The sequence below is a fragment of the Molothrus aeneus genome, unplaced genomic scaffold (genome assembly GCF_037042795.1).
Source record: "Molothrus aeneus isolate 106 unplaced genomic scaffold, BPBGC_Maene_1.0 scaffold_30, whole genome shotgun sequence".
Taxonomy (NCBI): domain Eukaryota; kingdom Metazoa; phylum Chordata; class Aves; order Passeriformes; family Icteridae; genus Molothrus; species Molothrus aeneus.
In genome coordinates, this window is record NW_027098964.1 from 3,346,404 (window position 1) to 3,363,618 (window position 17,215).

Sequence of the window (17,215 nt, forward strand, 5' to 3'; positions counted from 1 at the left end):
GTCTGAGGGGTTTTGGGGGTGGTCTGAGAGGAGATGGGGAAGGGTCTGGGGGGTCATGAGGGGGTCGAATGGTCATGAGGGGGTTACAGGGGTCATGGTGGGATCAGAATGGCCATGGGGGGGTCAGAATGGCCATGGGGGGGTCAGAGTGATCATGAGGGGGTCAGAATGGCCATGGGGGGGTCAGAATGGTCACGAGGGGGTTACAGGGGTCACAGTGGGATCAGAATGGCCATGGTGGGATCAGAATGGTCATGGGGGGGTCAGAATGGCCATGGGGGGGTCAGAGTGATCATGAGGGGGTCAGAATGGCCATGAGGGGGTTACAGGGGTCACGGTGGGATCAGAATGGCCATGGTGGGATCAGAATGGCCATAGGGAGTCAGAATGGCCATGGTGGGATCAGAATGGCCATAGGGAGTCAGAATGGCCATGGTGGGATCAGAATGGCCATAGGGAGTCAGAATGGCCATAGGGAGTCAGAATGGTCATGGTGGGGTCAGAATGGCCATGGTGGGGTCAGAATGGCCATGGGGGGGTCAGAATGGCCATGGTGGGATCAGAATGGCCATGGGGGGGTCAGAATGGCCATGGGGGGGTCAGAATGGCCATGGGGGGTCACAAGGGCCTCAAGGAAGTGCCCAAGACCCCCCAGCCATACCCACCTCCCCAAAACCACCCTCCTCACCCCTTTCCTCATCCCCACAGCTCCAGACCCCTCTTCTACAGACGAAGACCCCCCCTCCACCACCACCAGCACCACCAGCACCACCACCACTCCCACCGCCCCCTGCCCATCCCCTCCCTGCCCCACTCCCACCCCCGAGGAGCCGCGGGACGAGCCCGGCGCGGACGCCGAGGCTCCGGTGCGGGGCCTGGCGGAGGAGGCGGTGCCGGCCGTGCTGCGGGCGTGCGTCAGCATGCTGGGGGTGCCCGTGGACCCCGACACGCTGCACGCCACGCTGCGCCTGTGCCTGCGCCTGACGCGGCAGCACAAGCACGCGCTGCTGTTCGCCGAGCTGCGCTCCACGCGCACCATCCTGGCCCTGACGCAGAGCTCCGGCTTCACCGGCTTCACCCCGCTCGTCACTCTGCTCTTCCGGCACATCATCGAGGATCCCTGCACGCTGAGGCACACCATGGAGAAGGTGAGGGGTGGGGGGAAAGGGGGAGAGGGGGATTGGGGGGCTGGGGGTGAAGAGAGGGGGATTGGGGGGCTGGGGGTGAAGAGAGGGGGATTGGGGTCTGGGGGTGAAGAGGGGGGATTGGGGTCTGGGGGTGAGGGGGATTGGGGAGATGGGGGTGAAGAGAGGGGGATTGGGGAGATGGGGGTGAGGAGAGGGGGATTGGGGTCTGGGGGTGAGGGGGATTGGGGAGATGGGGGTGAGGAGAGGGGGATTGGGGAGATGGGGGTGAAGAGAGGGGGATTGGGGGGCTGGGGGTGAGGAGAGGGGGATTGGGGAGATGGGGGTGAAGAGAAGGGGATTGGGGAGATGGGGGTGAAGAGAGGGGGATTGGGGAGATGGGGGTGAGGGGGATTGGGGAGATGGGGGTGAGGAGAGGGGGATTGGGGAGATGGGGGTGAGGGGGATTGGGGAGATGGGGGTGAAGAGAGGGGGATTGGGGAGATGGGGGTGAAGAGAGGGGGATTGGGGCCTGGGGGAGAGGGGAATAAAAGGAAAGGGGATTGGGGGGCTGGGGGTGAGGGGAATAAAGGGGGGGGATTGGGGGGCTGAGGGTGAAGAGAGAGGGGGGCTGGGGGTGAGAGGATTGGGGGGCTGGGGGAGAGGGAAATAAAAGGAGAGGAGAATTGGGGAGCTGGGGGTAATGGGAGAGGAAATTGGGGGCTGGGGGAGAGAGGAATAAAGGGAGGGGGGGATTGGGGGGCTGGGGGAGAGGGAATTGGGAAAGAGGAGAGGGAATTGGGCTGGGGGAAAGGGAGGTAAAGGGAGAGGAGAGTTGGGGGGGCTGGGGGAGAGGAAATTGGGGGGCTGGGGGAGAGGGGATTGGGGCTGCAGGGGACAAGGGGATCAGGGAATTGGGATCCTGGGGACAAGGAAAGCAGGGAACTGAGGGTCATGGGGACAAGGGGATCAGGGAACTGGGGGTCATGGGACAAGGGGATCAGGGAATTGGGATCCATGGGACAAGGGGATCAGGGAACTGGGATCCAGAGCACAAGGGGATCAGGGAATTGGGATCCATGGGACAAGGGGATCAGGGAACTGGGATCCAGAGCACAAGGGGATCAGGGAATTGGGATCCATGGGACAAGGGGATCAGGGAATTGGGATCCATGGGACAAGGGGATCAGGGAATTGGGATCCATGGGACAAGGGGATCAGGGAACTGGGATCCAGAGCACAAGGGGATCAGGGAACTGGGATCCTGGGGACAAGGAGATCAGGGAATTGGCGCTCTGGGGCCAGCAGGGCCAAGGAGGGCTCTGCACCTCAGGGGCTCCCGGCTCTCTTGGGAAGCTCTCCCGGGGGTGCCCCTCAGGCCCCGTGCTCACCGTGTCCCCACCGTGTCCCCACCGTGTCCCCACCGTGTCCCCACCGTGTCCCCGTGCCCAGGTGGTTCGCTCAGCAGCCACGAGCGGGGCGGGCAGCACCACCTCGGGGGTGGTTTCTGGCAGCCTGGGCTCTCGGGAGGTGAATTACATCCTGCGGGTGCTGGGCCCCGCCGCCTGCCGCAGCCCCCACGTCTTCACCGAGGTGGCCACGGGCTGCATCCGCATCGCCCTGCCCGCGCCGCGCGGCTCCGGCACCGGTGAGGAGCACGGGGCTCTGGGTCCCTGGAACCCTGGGGAGGCTCTGGGGACCTGGAACGGGCTCCTGGAGCGGGGTCTGGGACATTGGGGGGCTCCTGGAGGGGGATCTGGGATGTGGGGGGATCCTGGGGAGGCTCTGGGGACCTGGACCAGGCTCCTGGAGGAGGCTGGGGCATGGAGAGGATCCTGGAGGGGGGTCTGGGACATTGGGGGGCTCCTGGAGGGGGATCTGGAATGTGAGAGGGCTCCTGGAGGGGGATCTGGGATGTGGGAGGGCTCCTGGGTAGGGTCTGGGGACCTGGAACAGGGTCCTGGAGGGGGCTGGGATGTGGAGGGGATCCTGGGGAGGATCTGGGTACCTGGACCAGGCTCCTGGAGGAGGGTGGGACATGGAGAGGATCCTGGAGGGGGGTCTGGGACATTGTGGGGGCTCCTGGAGGGGAAGTCTGGGATGTGGGGGGGGGATCCTGGGGAGGGTCTTGGTACCTGGGACAGGCTCCTGGAAGGGGGCCTGGGACATAGGGAGGCTCCTGGAGGTGGGGCTGGGACATGGGGGTTCTGCTGGGGAGGGTCTTGGTACCTGGACCAGGCTCCTGGAGGAGGTCTGGGACACGGAGGGGATCCTGGGATGTGGGGGGGATCCTGGGGAGGGTCTGGGGACCTGGAACAGGCTCCTGGAGGGGGTCTGGGACGTGTGGAATGGGGACAGGAACATGGGGGGAATCCCGGGGGTCCCTGGCATCTGTAGTGAGGTCCGGCGAGGATTCATGGAGGGGATCCCAAGGTGCCTCAATCCCCAAAAAATGGGGTTTCAAGGGTCTCTCAGAATGGGGGTCCCAGGGGTGCCTTTATCCCCCAAAAATGGGGTCTTGGGGGTCCCTTTACCCTCAGAACAGGGGTCCCAGGGGTGCCTCTCTCCCTGCAAATGGGGTCCCAGGGATCCTTTTATCCTCAGAACAGGGGTCTCTCAGAATGGGGGTCCCAGGGGGTGCCTCTCTCCCCACAAATGGGGTCTTGGGGGTCCCTTTACCCTCAGAATGGGGGTCCCAGAGGTGCCTCCACTCCCCAAAAACCAGCATCCCATCTCATCCTCATCCCCAACCTAACACTGCTGAGGATCCCCCCCAAATCCCTGACTCCCCATTTCCCCCCCCCCCAATTTCCCCCCAATTTCCCAGCCTCTGACGACGAGTTTGAGAACCTGCGGATCAAGGGGCCCAACGCGGTGCAGCTGGTGAAGACCACGCCGGCCAAGGCGGCCGCGCTGCCGCCCATCCCCGAGCCCATCCGCGACGTCATCTACGACATGCTCAACGCCCTGGCTGCCTACCACGCCCCTGATGAGGGTACGGGGGGCTCGGGGTGGGCAGAGGGAGGAGTGGGGTGCACGTGGAACTGGATTTGGGGTGTCCTGTGCAATGCCTTGGGTGCCCACCACACCCCTATGGGTGTCCCTTGGGGGACTTTGGGAACCCCTTCAATGGGGGCAGACACACCCAGAGAAATTTGGGGTGCAGGGAGAGGAGTGGGGTGCACGTGGAACAGGAATTGGGGTGTCCTGTGCAATGTCCTGGGTGCCCACCACACCCCCAGTGAGGGTACGGGGGGCTGGGGGGGTTCAGGGTGGGCAGAGGGAGGAGTGGGGTGCACGTGGAACTGGATTTGGGGTGTCCTGTGCAATGCCCTGGGTGCCCACCATGCCCCTATGGGTGTCCTGTGCAATGCCCTGGGTGCCCACCCCACCCCTGTGGGTGTCCCTTGGGGGACTTGGGGAACCCCCACAATGGGGGCAGACACCCCCAGGGAGGTTTGGGGTGCAGGGAGAGGAGTGGGGAGCACATGGAACAGGAATTGGGGTGTCCTGTGCAATGCCCTGGGTGCCCACCACACCCCTGTGGGTGTCCCTTGGGGGACTTGGGGAACCCCTTCAATGGGGGCAGACACCCCCAGAGAAATTTGGGGTGCAGGGAGAGGTATGAGGAGCACATGGAACTGAAATTGGGGTGTCCTGTGCAATGTCCTGAGTGTTTGCCAAAATCTGACAAAGGTTTGGGGGGTTGGGGAACCCCCACAATGGGGGCAGACACCCCCAGGGAGGTTTGGGGTGCAGGGAGAGGAGTGGGGAGCACATGGAACTGGAATTGGGGTGTCCATATAGGGGGAATGGGGTGTCCATGTAGGGAAGGAGTTGGGGTGTCCATGTAGGAGGAATTGTGTTGTTTCTATAGGGGAGGGATTGGGGTGTCCAAATAGAGATGGAATTGGGGTGTCCATATAGGAGGAATTGGGGTGCCCATATAGAGGGAATTGTGGTGTCCATATAGGGTGAATTGTGGTGTTTCTATAGGGAAGGAATTGGGGTGTCCATATAGGAGGAATTGGGGTGTCCAAATAGAGATGGAATTGGGGTGCCCATATAGGAGGAATTGGGGTGCCCACGTAGAGATGGAATTGGGGTGTCCATATAAGAGGAATTGGGGTGCCCATTTAGGAGGAATTGGAGTGTCCATATAGGAGGAATTGGGGTGCCCATATAGGAGGAATTGGGGTGCCTATATAGGAGGAATTGGGGTGTCCATTTAGGAGGAATTGGGGTGCCCATGTAGGAGGAATGGGAGTGTCCATATAGGAGGAATTGTGGTGCCCATGTAGGAGGAATTGGGGTGCCCATTTAGGAGGAATTGGAGTGTCCATATAGAGATGGAATTGGGGTGTCCATATAGGAGGAATTGAGGTGTCCATATAGGGAAGGAATTGTGGTGTCCCTATCAGGGTGCCCCATCCCCCAGGCATCCCCAGCCCCTCTGGGGGTGCCCCCTGTCCCCTCTGAGCGCCGTGTCCCCCCTCAGGTGACAAGGGGGACCCCAAGAGCGCGGCGCCCAGCGAGGTGAGCCAGCTGCTGTCGGACATTGGGGACGACATGTACCAGCAGTACCGCAGCCTCACCCGCCCGCCCGCCAACTTCGACCCCCCTGCCGGCTTTGCCATCAATGTACGGGGGCTTGGGGGGTCCTGGGGGGCCTTGGGGGCGGTTTGGGGGGCTAAGGGGGTGGTTTGGGGGGGCTGAGGGGCGGTTTGGGGGGGCTGGAAGGGGATTTGGGGGAGCTGAGGGGTGGTTTGGGGGAGCTAAGGGGTGGTTTGGGGGGGGCTGGAAGGGGATTTGGGGGGGCTGAGGGGTGGTTTGGGGGGGCTGGAAGGGGATTTGGGGGTGTTTTGGGGTGTTTGGGGGTTCCTGGGGGGCTGAGGGGTGGTTTGGGGGGCCTTGGGGGCAGTTTGGGGGTCTCAGGGGCATCTGGGTGTTTGGGGTGGGGGTTTGAAGGGACTGGGAGGGGATTTGGGGGGTTGAGGGGTGGTTTGGGGGGCTTTAGAGGGAATTGGTGGGGCTGGGGGATGATTTGGGGCAGCTGGGAGGGGATATGGGGGGGCTGGGGGCAGTTTGGGGGGGCTGGGAGGGGATTTAGAGGGTCTTGGGTGGGCTGAGGGGTAATTTGGGGGTGCTGGGGGTGGTTTTGGGGTCTGGGGGGGGCTGAGGGGTCGGAGGTGTGGTTTGGGTGGGACTCAGGGGTGGTTTTGAGGGTTTGGGGGGGGTCTGTAGGGTTTTGGGGGTCCCCCCAGGCTCTGATCCCCCCCTGCTCCCCCAGGCCCAGGTTTTCGCTGCTGACGGAGCCGCAGCCGAGACGCCGCCCTCGGGGACCCCGCAGGGAGAAGGTGGCACTGTCCCCCCGCGTCCCCTCCCTGGTGTCCCTGCTGTGTCCCCAATGTCCCCCCCATGTCCCTGCTGTGTCCCCAATGTCCCCCCCATGTCCCCGTGCCCCCAATGTCCCCCCCATGTCCCTGCTGTGTCCCCAATGTCCCCCCCATGTCCCTGCTGTGTCCCCAATGTCCCCCCCATGTCCCCGTGCCCCCAATGTCCCCACCATGTCCCTGTGCCCCCAATGTCCCCACCATGTCCCTGGGACCCCAATGTCCCCCCCATGTCCCCGTGCCCCCAATGTCCCCAACATGTCCCTGTGCCCCCCAATGTCCCCAACATGTCCCTGTGCCCCCAATGTGCCCCCCATGTCCCTGTGCCCCCAATGTCCCCCCCATGTCCCTGTGCCCCCAACACTTCCAAACCCCCCAACATCTTCTTTGTATCCCCACTCATCCTGATGTCCCCTCTTGTGTCCTCAAGGTCCCCAAGCCCCTCCTGTCCTTGAGTCCCCACTGTCCCCTTCATGTCCCCAAGGTTCCTGAGCCCCCTAAGGGTGCTCCCCTGTGTCCCCTGACCCTGTCCCTGTGTCACCTGACTGTCCCCGATGCTGTCCCTGTGTCCCTTGACTGTCCCCTGATGCTGTCTCAGTGTCCCCTGACCCTGTCCCCCTGTCCCCTGACTGTCCCCTGACCCTGTCCCCCTGTCCCCTGACTGTCCCCTCACGCTGTCCCCGTGTCCCCTGATGCTGTCCCCCTGTCCCCTGCCTGTCCCCTGACGCTGTCCCCGTGTCCCCACAGCATCCAGCCCCGAGGAGGGCCGCGAGGGCCGCAAGGAGAAGGAGGGGGAGCGCGGTGAGGAGCGGGGCCGGGCGAGGGGCTCCAAGCCCCTGATGCCCACCTCGACCATCCTGCGGCTGCTGGCGGAGCTGGTGCGCTCCTACGTGGGCATCGCCGCCCTCATCGCCAACTACAGCTACAGCGTGGGCCAGTCCGAGCTCATCAAGGAGGTGACACCGCGGGGACAGGGCCACCAGGGGGGACAGGGGACAGGGACAGGGGTGTGGCAGAGGGGCAGTCTGAGCTCATCAAGGAGGTGACACCGCGGGGACACGGCCACCAGGGGGGACAGGGGACAGGGACAGCTGTGTGTCTGCCAGGGTGTGCCCAGAGGGGCAGTCCGAGCTCATCAAGGAGATGACACTGTGGGGACAGGGCCACCAGGGGGGACAGGGACAGCCCTGTTTCTGCCAGGGTGTGCCCAGAAGGGCCAGTCCGAGCTCATCAAGGAGGTGACACCACAGGACAGGGCCACCAGAGGGGACAGGGGACAGGGACAGCTGTGTCCCTGCCAAGGTGTGCCCAGAGGGGCAGTCTGAGCTCATCAAGGAGGTGACACCACAGGACAGGGCCACCAGGGGGGACAGGGGACAGGGACAGCTGTGTCCCTGCCAGAGTGTGCCCAGAGGGGCAGTCTGAGCTCATCAAGGAGGTGACACCAGGAACAGGGACAGGAACAGGGACAGGGACAGGACAGCCGTGTCCCTGCCAGGCTGTGCATGGGCGGGTTCTGTCACCCCCCTGTGCTTTGGGGTCTGCTGTCACCTTGGGGAGGGGCACGTCACCCCTTGTGGAAGGGTACCTTGTCACCTTGATTATTAGGGTCCCCTGTTCCCCTGTCACAGGTCCCCTGTGTCCCCAGACACCTCAGTCCTGTCCCCTGTGCTCGGAGGTCCCTTGTCCCCACACCTTGGGGTCCCCTGTGCTGACGTCCCTTGTCCCCACACCTTGGGGTCCCCTGTCCCCCCAGACACCTCAGTCCTGTCCCCTGTGCTCGAGGGGTCCCCGTACCCCGAAGGTCCCCCAGGTCCCCTCTGTCCCCCGGCCGTGGGTTCGGGTGTGTGACGCCCGTGTCCCCCCAGGACTGCAGCGTGCTGGCCTTTGTCCTGGACCACCTGCTGCCCCACCAGCAGAACGCCGAGGACAAGGACACGCCGGCGCTGGCGCGGCTCTTCCTGGCCAGCCTGGCCGCGGCCGGCAGCGGCACCGATGCCCAGGTGGCCCTGGTCAACGAGGTCAAGGCCGCCCTCGGCCGCGCCCTGGCCATGGCCGAGAGCACCGAGAAACACGCCAGGTGTGGGGACAGCGTGGGGACAGTGTGGGGACAGCGTGGGGACAGCTGGGAACAGCGTGGGGACAATGGGGACAGTGTGGGGACAGCTGGGGACAGCGTGGGGACAGCTGGGAACAGCGTGGGGACAATGGGGACAGTGTGGGGACAGCTGGGGACAGCGTGGGGACAATGGGGACAGCTGGGGACAGCGTGGGGACAGTGTGGGGACAGTGTGGGGACAATGGGGACAGTGTGGGGGCAATGTGGGGACAGCGCGGGGGCAGCTGGGGACAGCGTGGGGACAGTGTGGGGACAGCTGGGGACAGTGTGGGGACAATGGGGACAGCTGGGGACAGCGTGGGGACAGCTGGGAACAGTGTGGGGACAGCTGGGGACAGTGTGGGGACAATGGGGACAGCGTGGGGACAGTGTGGGGACAGCTGGGGACAGCATGGGGGCAATGTGGGGACAGCTGGGGACAGCGTGGGGACAGCCTGGGGGCAGCTGGGGACAGTTTGGGGACAGCATGGGGGCGGTGCAGGGACAGTGTGGGGACAGCGTGGGGACGGCATGGGGGCAATGTGGGGCCACTGCAGAGACAGCCAAGGGACAAGGTGTGGATGGTGTGGGGACAATGGGGCCACTGCAGAGATGGCCTGGGGACAATATCGGACAGCATGGGGACAGCATGGGGACAATGGGAGGGTCACTGCAGAGAGCCTGGGGACAGCGTGGGGACAGCGTGGGGTCACTGCAGAGACAGCCTCGAGGTGACGGGTGACTCTCATCCTCTGTCCCCCACAACATGACTTGTGTCCTTTGTCCCCCCTGGAGTGACCCCTGTTCCCCCAAGTGACCACTGTCCCTCCCGAGTGACCCCTGTTCCCCCAAGTGACCACTGTCCCTCCCGAGTGACCGCTGTCCCTCCCAAGTGACCGCTGTCCCTCCCGAGTGACCGCTGTCTCTCATCCTTTATCCCCCACTACCTGACTGGTGTCCCCTCTCCCCCTGGAGTGACCGGTGTCCTCCTGGAATGACCACTGACCCCCTGGAATGACCACTGTCCCCTGGAGTGACCGCTGTCCCCCCGAGTGACCGCTGTCCCCTGGAGTGACCGCTGTCCCCCTGAGTGACCACTGACCCCCTGCATTGGCCACTGTCCCTCCAAGTGACTGCTGACCTCCTGGAGTGACCGCTGTCCCCCTGAGTGACCGGTGTCCCCTCAAGTAACTGCTGACCCCCTGTTGTAACTGGTGTCCCCTGGAGTGACCACTGTCCCCTGGAATGACCACTGTCCCCTGGAATGACCACTGACCCCCCGAGTGACCACTGTCCCCCGGAATGACCACTGACCCCCTGGACTGACCGCTGTCCCTCCAAGTGACTGCTGTCCCCTGGAATGACCACTGACCCCCTGAGTGACTCCTGACCCCCTGGAGTGACCGGTGTCCCCTGGAGTGACCACTGACCCCCTGTTGTAACTGGTGTCCCCTGGAGTGACCACTGTCCCCTGGAATGACCACTGACCCCCCGAGTGACCACTGTCCCCTCGAGTGACCACTGTCCCCTCGAGTGACCACTGTCCCCTGGAGTGACCACTGACCCCCTGTCGTAACTGGTGTCCCCCTGAGTGACCGCTGTCCCCCGAGTGACCGCTGTCCCCTGGAGTGACCACTGACCCCCTGTTGTAACTGGTGTCCCCTGGAATGACCCCTGTCCCCCCGAGTGACCGCTGTCCCCCGAGTGACCGCTGCGCCGTCCCCGCAGGCTCCAGGCCGTCATGTGCATCATCAGCACCATCATGGAGTCGTGCCCGTCCACCTCGAGCTTCTACAGCAGCGCGGCCAAGCCGCCGCACAACGGCATGAACAACATCATCCGCCTGTTCCTCAAGAAGGGGCTGGTCAACGACCTGGCCCGCGTGCCCCACAGCCTCGACCTGTCCAGGTGAGGGGCTCTGGGGGTGTCCTCAAGGCTTTGGGGGAGTCTTGAGGGGTTTTCAGGGGTCTTTGGGGGAGCTTGGTCGGGATCTTGAGGGGTCTTGAGGGGGTTTGAGGGAGCTTCATTGGGGTTTGGAGGAGTCTTGAGGAGTTTTCAGGGGTCTTTGTGGGAGCTTGGTTGGGGTCTTGAGGGGGTTTGGGGGAGTCTTGAGTCTCTTTGGGGGAGCCTGGTCCTTGGTCGGGGTCTTGAGGGGCCTGAGGGGGTTTGGGGGAGCTTCACTGGGGTTTGGAGGAGTTTTCAGGGGTCTTTGAGGGAGCTTGGTTGGGATCTTGAGGGGTCTTGAGGGGGTTCGAGGGAGCTTCATTGGGGTTTTGAGGAGTTTCCAGGGGTTTGGAGGAGTCTTGAGTCTTGAGTCTCTTTGGGGGAGCTTGGTCCTTGGTCGGGGTCTTGAGGGGCCTGAGGGGGTTTGTGGGAGCTTCATTGGGGTTTTGAGGAGTTTCGGGGGGTCTTGAGGAGTTTTCAGGGGTTTGGGGGAGTCTTGAGGAGTTTTCAGGGGTCTTCATAGGAGCTTGGTTGGGGTCTTGAGGGGGTTTGGGGGAGTCTTGAGTCTCTTTGGGGGAGCCTGGTCCTTGGTCGGGATCTTGAGGGGGTTTGTGGGAGCTTCATTGGGGAGTTGTGGGAGTTTCATTTTCATTTCATTGGAGTTTTGAGGCGTTTCAGGGGGTCTTGAGGAGTTTTCAGGGGTCCTGGGGAGCTTCAGTGGGGTCTTGTGGAGTTTTTAGGGGTTTGGAGAGGTGTTGAGGAGTTTTGGGGGGGTCTTGGTGGAGGTTCAGTGGGGTTTTGAGGAAGGCCATGGTGGGTTTGGGGGTCCCTGCTGGTTTTGGGGGGGGTCCCTGCCGGGTTTGGGGGTGTCCCTGCCGGGTTTGGGGGTGTCTGTACCGTTTTGGGGTGTCTGTACCGTTTGGGGGTGTCTGTGCCGTTTTGGGGTGTCCCTGCCGGGTTTGGGGGTGTCTGTGCCGGGTTTGGGGGTGTCTGTGCCAGGTTTGGGGGTGTCTGTGCCAGGTTTGGGGGTGTCTGTGCCGTTTGGGGTGTCCCTGCCGGGTTTGGGGTGTCCCTGCCGGTTTTGGGGTGTCCCTGCCGGTTTTGGGGTGCCACCACCATCGCTGTCCCCCAGCCCCAACATGGCCAACACGGTGAACGCGGCGCTGAAGCCGCTGGAGACGCTGTCGCGCATCGTGAACCAGCCCAGCGGCCTCTTCGGGGCCAAGGGCTCCTCCAGCAAGAGCAAGGCCGAGGGCAACGGGGGCGCCCGCGACGCTGGGGCTGCGCCCCCTGACGGAGGTACCCCCATAATGCCCCCCGGGTCACCCCATAACCACCCCTGGGTACCCCCATAATGCCCGGGTCACCCCATAGCGCCCCTGGATCACCCCATAACCCCCCCAGGTCACCCCATAACCCCCCGGGTCACCCCATGACCACCCCCGGGTACCCCCATAATGCCCGGGTCACCCCATAGCACCCCGGGTACCCCCATGACCACCCCTGGGCACCCCATGACCACCCCTGGGTACCCCCATAATGCCCGGGTCACCCCATAGCGCCCCGGGTACCCCCATGACCACCCCTGGGTACCCCCATAATGCCCGGGTCACCCCATAGCGCCCCGGGTACCCCCATGACCACCCCTGGGTACCCCCATAGCCCCCCGGATCACCCCATAACCCCCCTGCCCCCAAGGGTGACCCCCCTGTGCCCCCCAAACCCCATGAACACCCTGTCCCCCCCCCCCTAGAGGACCCCCCTGCCCCCCCCCAGGGGACCCTCCTGTCACCCCACACCCCCCATGTCCCCCCCGTGACCCCCCTGTGCCCCCAGGGGACCCCGGGGACCCCGAGCCCCCCGAGGAGGACGCGGAGGCGGCGCAGGCCGAGGCGGCCGACGGGGACATGGACGGCGAGGCCGAGGGCGACGCGGTGGTGCTGGCGGGGCAGCCCGAGGGGCTCAGCACCCAGGAGATGCAGGTCGGGGACCCCTCCCCAAAGATCCCCCCAAAGATCCCCCCAAAGATCCCCCGAGTGACCCCCAAAAATCCCCCCAAGAGACCCCAAATCCCCCGAGACCCCCGAGTGCCCCCTGAGACCCCCGAGTGCCCCCTGAGACCCCCGAGTGACCCCAAATCCCCCGAGTGCCCCCAAATCCCCCGAGACCCCCAAGTGACCCCAAATCCCCTGAGACCCCCGAGTGACCCCAAATACCCCGAGTGCCCCCAAATCCCCCGAGACCCCTGAGTGCCCCCCGAGACCACCAAGTGGCCCCCAAATCCCCTGAGACCCCTGAGTGCCCCCAAATCCCCCGAGTGCCCCCAAATCCCCTGAGACCCCTGAGTGCCCCCCAAAAATCCCCCGAGTGCCCCCCGAGACCCCTGAGTGCCCCCAAGACCCCCGAGTGCCCCCAAATCCCCCGAGACCCCTGAGTGCCCCCCGAGACCACCGAGTGCCCCCCAAATCCCCCGAGAGACCCCCAAACCCCCCGAGACCCCCGAGTGCCCCCTGAAAATCCCGAGTGCCCCCAAAAATCCCCCCCGAGAGACCCCCAAATCCCCCAAGTGCCCCCAAATCCCCCCGAGTGTCCCCCAAATCCCCCCGAAGTGCCCCCCGAGACCCCTGAGTGCCCCCAAATCCCCTGAGACCTCCGAGTGCCCCCAAACCCCCCAAAACCCCCGAGTGCCCCCAAAACCCCCGAGTGCCCCCCAAGTCCCCCTGAGAGCCCCCTGAGTGCCCCCAAATCCCCCCGAGTGCCCCCCAAATCCCCCCGAGTGCCCCCAAATCCCCCGAGTGCCCCCCAAGTCCCCCGAGTGCCCCCCAAATCCCCCGAGTGCCCCCAGCCCCCGAGCTGCGCGTGCCCGCAGGTGGAGAACGAGCTGGAGGATCTGATCGATGAACTGCTGGAGAGGGACGGCGCCGACGGCAACAGCGCCATCATCGGTGAGGGACCGGAGTGACCGCGGGGCAGAGTGACCAATGGACAGAGTGACCACGGGGCAGAGTGACCGATGGACAGAGTGACCACGGGGCAGAGTGACCGATGGGCAGAGTGACCACGGGGCAGAGTGACCACGGGGCAGAGTGACCAATGGGCAGAGTGACCACGGGGCAGAGTGACCGTGGGGCACAGTGACCAATGGGAGTGACCGATGGGGACAGAGTGACCGATGGACAGAGTGACCGCTGGGCAGAGTGACCAATGGGGGCAGAGTGACCAATGGGGGCAGAGTGACCACGCGGCAGAGTGACCAATGGGCAGAGTGACCACGGGGCAGAGTGACCACGGGGCAGAGTGACCAATGGGCAGAGTGACCACGGGGCAGAGTGACCGATGGACAGAGTGACCACGGGGCAGAGTGACCAATGGGGACAGAGGGACCAATGGACAGAGTGACCAATGGACAGAGTGACCAATGGGAGTGACCAATGGACAGAGTGACCGCTGGGCAGAGTGACCGATGGATAGAGTGACCACAGGGCAGAGTGACCACGGGGCAGAGTGACCAATGGACAGAGTGACCAGTGGAGACAGAGAGTGACCAATGGGGGCAGAGTGACCAATGGACAGAGTGACCGCGGGGCAGAGTGACCGATGGGCAGAGTGACCACGGGGCAGAGTGACCAATGGGGGCAGAGTGACCGCGGGGCAGAGTGACCGATGGGCAGAGTGACCACGGGGCAGAGTGACCAATGGACAGAGTGACCAATGGACAGAGTGACCGCTGGACAGAGTGACCGCTGGGCAGAGTGACCACGGGGCAGAGTGACCGATGGACAGAGTGACCAATGGACAGAGGGACCAATGGGCAGAGTGACCAATGGGGACAAGAGTGACCACTGGACAGAGTGACCAATGGACAGAGGGACCAATGGGAGTGACCAATGGGGACAGAGGGACCAATGGACAGAGTGACCACTGGACAGAGTGACCACGGGGCAGAGTGACCAATGGGGGCAGAGTGACCACGGGGCAGAGTGACCAATGGAGACAGAGTGACCAATGGACAGAGTGACCACGGGGCAGCAGAGTGACCGCTGGGAGTGACCACTGGGAGTGACCACTGGGAGTGACCGCTGGACAGAGTGACCAATGGGCAGAGTGACCACGGGGCAGAGTGACCAACGGGGACAGAGTGACCAGTGGACAGAGTGACCAATGGGGGCAGAGGGACCAATGGCCATCAGAGTGACCATGGGGCAGCAGAGTGACCAATGGGCAGAGTGACCGATGGACAGAGTGACCGCTGGGCAGAGTGACCGATGGACAGAGTGACCAATGGACAGGAGTGACTGCTGGGCAGTGGAGTGACCACTGGGCATTGGGGTGACCACTGGACATCAGGTGACCCCGTGGACATCAGAGTGACCCCTGATCATCAGAGTGACCCCAGGCCACCAGGCTGACCCCTGGCCATCAGAGTGACCCCTGACCATCAGAGTGACCTCTTGACCATCAGAGTGACCCTTGGCCATCAGAGTGACCCCTTGGCCATCAGAGTGACCCCAGGCCATCAGAGTGACCCCTTGGCTATCAGAGTGACCCCTGACCATCAGAGTGACCCCAGGCCATCAGAGTGACCCCTGACCATCAGAGTGACCTCTTGACCATCAGAGTGACCCTTGACCATCAGAGTGACCCCTTGGCCATCAGAGTGACCCCAGGCCATCAGAGTGACCCCTGACCATCAGAGTGACCTCTTGACCATCAGAGTGACCCTTGACCATCAGAGTGACCCCAGGCCATCAGAGTGACCCCTGACCATCAGAGTGACCTCTTGACCATCAGAGTGACCCCTGGCCACCAGGCTGACCCCTGGCCATCAGAGTGACCCCTGACCATCAGAGTGACCTCTTGACCATCAGAGTGACCCTTGACCATCAGAGTGACCCTTGACCATCAGAGTGACCCTTGGCCATCAGGCTGACCCCTGGCCATCAGAGTGACCCCCGGCCATCAGAGTGACCCCAGGCCACCAGGCTGACCCCTGGCCACCAGGCTGACCCCAGGCCACCAGGCTGACCCCTGGCCGTGTCCCTGTCCCCAGTGAGCCGCTCGGCCGAGGATGAGTCTCAGGAGGACGTTCTGATGGACGAGGCTCCGTCCAACCTCAGCCAGGCCTCGACGCTGCAGGCCAACCGCGAGGGTGGGCACGGGGCCGGCGGCACTGGGGGCACTGGGGGGACTGGGGGGGACTGGGGGGACTGGGAGAGACTGGGACGGACTGGGAGGCACTGGGATGCATTGGGATGCACTGGGAGGGACTGGGGGGGACTGGGAGGCACTGGAAGATACTGGGATGCACTGGGAGGGACTGGGATGCACTGGGAGGAACTGGGATGCACTGGGATGAACTGGAAGTTACTGGGAGGGACTGGGAGGGACTGGGAGTTCCCCAAGTCTCTTGGGGGGGGCATTGGGCTCCTTATGGGATTGGGAGGGGGATTTGGGGTGGGGATTTGGGATTGGGGATTTGGGGGATTTGGGGGGTTTGGGGTGGGGATTTGGGGGTGTCCCTGGGGTCGGGGGTCTCAGGACCCCCCTACAGCCCCCCCCGCGCCCCTCCCCACAGACTCCATGAACATCCTGGACCCCGAGGATGAGGAGGAGCACACGCAGGAGGAAGACAGCAGCGGCAGCAACGAGGACGAGGACGACAGCCAGGACGAGGAGGAGGAGGAGGAGGAGGAGGATGAGGACGATCAGGTGGGGTTAAGGCACCGAGGGTCCCCCAAAACTCAGGGGTGCCCCCAAAACTCAGGGGTCGCCCCCAAAGGTTGGGGTCCTCCCTAAATAATGGGGCTCTCTCTGTGCCCCTGTTTTGGGGTCGGGGCGTCACTTTTGGGGTTGGGGTCCCTGTTTTGGGATTGGGGTCCCTGTTTTGGGGTTGGGGTCCCTGTTTTGGGATTGGGATCCCTGTTTTGGGGTTGAGGTCCCTGTTTTGGAGTTGGGGTCCCTGATTTGGGTTTGGGGTCCCTGTTTTGGGGTTGGGGTCTCTGTTCTGAGGCCGGGGTTCCTGTTTTGGGTTTGGGGCCCTGTTCTGGTGTTGGGGTCCCTGTTTCGGGGTCGGGGTCCCTATTTTGGGATTGGGGTCCCTGTTTTGGGATTGGGATCCCTGTTTTGGGGTTGAGGTCCCTGTTTTGGGATTGGGATCCCTGTTTTGGGGTTGAGGTCCCTGTTTTGGGTTTGGGGCCCTGTTCTGGTGTTGGGGTCCCTGTTCTGGTGTTGGGGTCCCTGTTTTGGAGTTGGGGTCCCTATTTTGGGATTGGGGCCCCTGTTTGGGTCAATCTGCCCCCAGTTTAGGGTCGGGGGCTGCTCTTTTGGATCAGGGTTCCCCCCAATTTTGGGTCAGAAGTTCTGGGGTTTTGGGGCAAAATGCCCCAGTTTTGGATCGGGGAGGGGCTATTTTGGGGTGAAATTCCTCACTTTTGGATCGGGGGGGTGGGGGCTATTTTGGGGTGAAATTCCTCACTTTTGGACTGGGGAGGGGCTATTTTGGGGTGAAATTCCTCAGTTTTGGATCAGGGGGGGCTATTTTGGGGTGAAATTCCTCAGGTTTGGATTGGAGGGGCTATTTTGGGGTGAAATTCCCCAGTTTTGGATCGGAGGGGTGGGGGGGGCTATTTTGGGGTGAAATTCCTCACTTTTGGACT

At 63.5% G+C, this 17,215-nt stretch overlaps 1 protein-coding gene across 1 annotated transcript in view; it reads left to right on the forward strand.

Moving 5' to 3' along the window:
- Positions 1 to 17,215, forward strand: part of HUWE1 (HECT, UBA and WWE domain containing E3 ubiquitin protein ligase 1) — a 77,242-nt gene that overhangs the window by 29,586 nt on the left and 30,441 nt on the right. The window contains exons 41-53 of the mRNA XM_066570564.1: positions 709 to 1,148; positions 2,577 to 2,772; positions 3,952 to 4,119; positions 5,623 to 5,765; positions 6,415 to 6,481; positions 7,265 to 7,473; positions 8,386 to 8,597; positions 10,344 to 10,523; positions 11,692 to 11,858; positions 12,396 to 12,541; positions 13,429 to 13,504; positions 15,610 to 15,708; positions 16,135 to 16,268. Of these exons, the coding sequence (XP_066426661.1) occupies positions 709 to 1,148; positions 2,577 to 2,772; positions 3,952 to 4,119; positions 5,623 to 5,765; positions 6,415 to 6,481; positions 7,265 to 7,473; positions 8,386 to 8,597; positions 10,344 to 10,523; positions 11,692 to 11,858; positions 12,396 to 12,541; positions 13,429 to 13,504; positions 15,610 to 15,708; positions 16,135 to 16,268 (2,237 nt within the window). The remainder of the gene's footprint in view (positions 1 to 708; positions 1,149 to 2,576; positions 2,773 to 3,951; positions 4,120 to 5,622; positions 5,766 to 6,414; positions 6,482 to 7,264; positions 7,474 to 8,385; positions 8,598 to 10,343; positions 10,524 to 11,691; positions 11,859 to 12,395; positions 12,542 to 13,428; positions 13,505 to 15,609; positions 15,709 to 16,134; positions 16,269 to 17,215) is intronic.